Source organism: Cebus imitator, unplaced genomic scaffold, assembly GCF_001604975.1.
Source record: "Cebus imitator isolate Cc_AM_T3 unplaced genomic scaffold, Cebus_imitator-1.0 Scaffold197, whole genome shotgun sequence".
NCBI classification, from domain to species: domain Eukaryota; kingdom Metazoa; phylum Chordata; class Mammalia; order Primates; family Cebidae; genus Cebus; species Cebus imitator.
In genome coordinates, this window is record NW_016107512.1 from 1,778,569 (window position 1) to 1,781,700 (window position 3,132).

At 56.4% G+C, this 3,132-nt stretch overlaps 2 protein-coding genes across 13 annotated transcripts in view; both read right to left on the reverse strand.

The window, feature by feature from the left end:
* CUL7 (cullin 7) overlaps positions 1–2,160 on the reverse strand; it is a 15,445-nt gene extending 13,285 nt beyond the window's left edge. For 2 of the 7 annotated variants that reach the window (XM_037745310.1, XM_017547323.2), the window contains exons 1-2: positions 1,675–1,999; positions 197–874 (exon numbers count right to left, since the gene is read on the reverse strand). In XM_037745310.1, the coding sequence (XP_037601238.1) occupies positions 197–866 (670 nt within the window). In that variant the 5' untranslated portion in view covers positions 867–874; positions 1,675–1,999. Of the gene's footprint in view, positions 1–196; positions 875–1,674 lie in introns of all 7 variants that reach the window. The other 5 variants (XM_017547319.2, XM_017547321.2, XM_017547320.2 and 2 more) reach the window with 5 other exon arrangements.
* An 81-nt stretch (positions 2,161–2,241) lies between these two features.
* MRPL2 (mitochondrial ribosomal protein L2) overlaps positions 2,242–3,132 on the reverse strand; it is a 6,212-nt gene continuing 5,321 nt past the window's right edge. For all 6 annotated transcript variants that reach the window (XM_017547335.2, XM_037745311.1, XM_037745312.1 and 3 more), the window contains exon 7: positions 2,242–2,494. In XM_017547335.2, the coding sequence (XP_017402824.1) occupies positions 2,282–2,494 (213 nt within the window). In that variant the 3' untranslated portion in view covers positions 2,242–2,281. The remainder of the gene's footprint in view (positions 2,495–3,132) is intronic.

Below are 3,132 nucleotides of genomic sequence, written 5' to 3' on the forward strand. Positions count from 1 at the left end.
TTAAAATTTGCTAGCTTATATAGACACACACAATCTGTAATAGTCTAAATTCTTCCTTTGTATAAAAAGTAACTAATTAATATGAGGTTTTTGAAAATAGTGTTTCCTCTTTTGGCAGATACCCCCCGCCCTCACCCCCATTCCCACCTCCATTTCTTCCAACTCTGAGAGAAGGGCAACAGAATCATTTACGTACTGATGAGATCAGAGGCTCCTGCCACAGTGTCCTGTGAGTCCCTGAGCCGACCCAGCCCTTCTGCTTTCCCTTCCTCCCCACACTGCCCCTCACCAGCATCATGGGAGGACAGGGCTTGTATCATCCGGCCTGCGCTCCAGCGAATCTGATAATCGGGACTACTCAACATGTGCATGAGCAAGTCCAGGACCCTTGGGTCCTTGAACACCCCAGTGAGGGGCTCGATGCTGGCATAGGCACTGAGCACGTGGACAGTGTGAAGTAGAGGAGCAGGAGGGATGGTGCCCACACACTCCTCCAGCTGCCGAAGGGCTCTCTGAATGAGGGACTTCACATCGGTTTCCATCTCCTCCAGTACAGATTTGTCCAGGACCCCAACCTCCCCTGCAGACTGGGAGGGCCCGATGACCTGGCCATCCTCGCCCAGCATCTTGTGGCAGTTGGCATAGATCTCATCCTTAGACATCCACAGCAGGATATGTTCAGCCTTGCAGTCCACTTGGCCAGATCCCCCGTCCCCATCATCGCCACGCCGCAGGATGAGCCAGCGGATCTGGTACTCAGGATGCCCATCATGGCCCACTCGCTGGCGGATCAGCTCATCAGGATAGGCATGTAAGCCAGGCCCCAGGGGCACCCTGAATTCCCTGTAGCGGAGTTCCCCCACCATCCTGGCACCTGGAGCACACAAGGAAGAGAGAACAGACAAGCTAGAGTAAGGAGAGGTCAGAAAATCAGACAACCAGGAGGTAGGGAAGCACATGGCAACAGCTGGAGGGCAGGGTGTGGTAAAGCCAGGCCCAGGAGTTGCATGCTGCATGCTGGATGGGGGCAGGCCTAAGCAGAGAACACTGGGGTTGTGTTGTGAAAGAACACAAAATTGGGGGGCTAAAAGGAAGGTTCCCAAGACCCTGAGGCCTGGAGTGGGTGGGTTTGGAATAGTGGGCAGTCAGTGGGGGCAGGGCAGCCTTGGAGTTACAAGTGAATCCCAAGACTTTGGGACAGGCAGCAACCCTGGGGGCATGTGAAGCCCAGAGGAGATTTGGGGGAGGGTGGGTTGGGAAGGAGATCGCGAGTGTGTGTGGAAAAGTGTGTTGTCTCTAGGATTGGAGCATGGGCGTGTGAGTCGCAGAGATAAGAGACCGGAGAAATGGTGGTGGAGTGTGAGGGCAAGGCGCGATGGGCTGGAGACACCTCTGACTGGAGCAACCGGAGCAAGAGTGCTGGTGGGGGTGCTGTGAGACCAGGGCAGGGTGCACAGGAGACCAGGTAGGGGAGGGGCGCGGGGCTTGGGGGAACGAGGTTGGAGACCCGAGAAGCCTGGGGTGCGTGCGCTATAAGGTGGGGGAAAGGGCCTAAGTCCCATAAACTAGAACCCAGAGACACGGTGGGATGCGGGGCCGAGGTCAGGTGAGCGCGAGGCTCCACGGCCAAGTGGGCAGGGGAGGAGCAAAGGGCCGCGGCGGGGCTCTGGCCACCTCAGAAGTCCACCGGGGTCCTGGCGCGAGGCCTGTCCTTCACAGAGCAAGGGACGCGGCACAGACGCTGGCGACGAATTGGGTCCCACCCGGGCCCCGCGAGGGGATCCAGACGGAGAGACGGGAGGGGGTGTGCCTCTGCGGAACAGGACGGCGCCCGCGTGGGTCGGCAGCCACTAGGGCAGGGTGGGGCCTGGTCCCTGCCAGTGACTCCGCCTGCCAAAAGCCACGGCTCATTTCCGCCAGACCCAGCGGAAAGCTAGAGGCCCCGGGAGAGCGCTGGGCGGAGCTGCGGGTGCCACCTTGGCGACGCAGCACCTCCTTCCCTGCGCCGCCCTTTCCTCTTCCTTTTTGTCCTCCCTCCTGCCGGAAATGCCCTCCCCGTTTCCCAAAGTCAAACTGGAAAAGGCCTTGGACGTCATTAATTTCCATCCCCGGGCTCCATTACCTATAAGGGAACTGGGGAGGGGGCAGACCCAGCGTCCTGTCTCTCTTGCTCCGACACTTTTTGCTCCTTCTCCCCACATTCAGTCTGTACCATCCCCTCCCCCGCAAAACACAGTAACATAAAAACAGGAGTGGGGCATTTTATTAGAGTACAGGGATATCAGCTTTGGGCAGCAGCAGAAGGCAGCTTCACATAACTCTTCATGGGGGGTAGTGGCCGAATCTTTCGGCCAGCCCAGCCCCCCTTGCGGTGCCATCGCCCACTGTTAGGCCTCTTGCCCAGCCAACGGTTGCGACCTGCCTTGCCAATAACCCGTTTGTTATGATCAACGTTGGATACTCGACCTACTGTTGCTATGCACGTTTCCAGCACCTGACAGAGAAAACACATGGAGAAGAATGTACGATGTGGGGGAAAGATTTGACAATGCTTACAGCACAACCCTTGGGGGGCGTCTTAGACTCAATGAGAGAAGGGAGAGGAGAAAGAAAAAGCCCAAGATGGGTGAAGCTAAGTGAAGATCCTATAGGAGGAACAAGATAGTTGAAAACAAAGAGCCGGGTGCACTGACTCATGCCAATAATCCCAGCACTTTGGGAGGCCAAGGCTGGAGGATAACTTGAGCCCAGTTTGAGACCAGCCCAGGCAATATAGTGAGATCCCATCTCTACAAAAATAAAAACTATTAGCTGGGGCCAGGTGCAGTGGCTCACACCTGTAATCCCAGCACTTTGGGAGGCTTAGGCGGGCAGATGGCTTGAGCCAGGAGTTCAAGACCAGCCTGGCCAACATGGTAAAACCCTATCTCTATAAAAAATATGAAAATAGGCCGGGCGCAGTGGCTCACACTTGTAATCCCAGCACTTTGGGAGGCCGAGGCGGGTGGATCACGAGGTCAAGAGATCGAGACCATCCTGGTAAACATGGTAAAACCCCGTCTCTACTAAAACTACAAAAAATTAGCTGGGCATGGTGGCGCGTGCCTGTAATCCCAGCTACTCAGGAGGCTG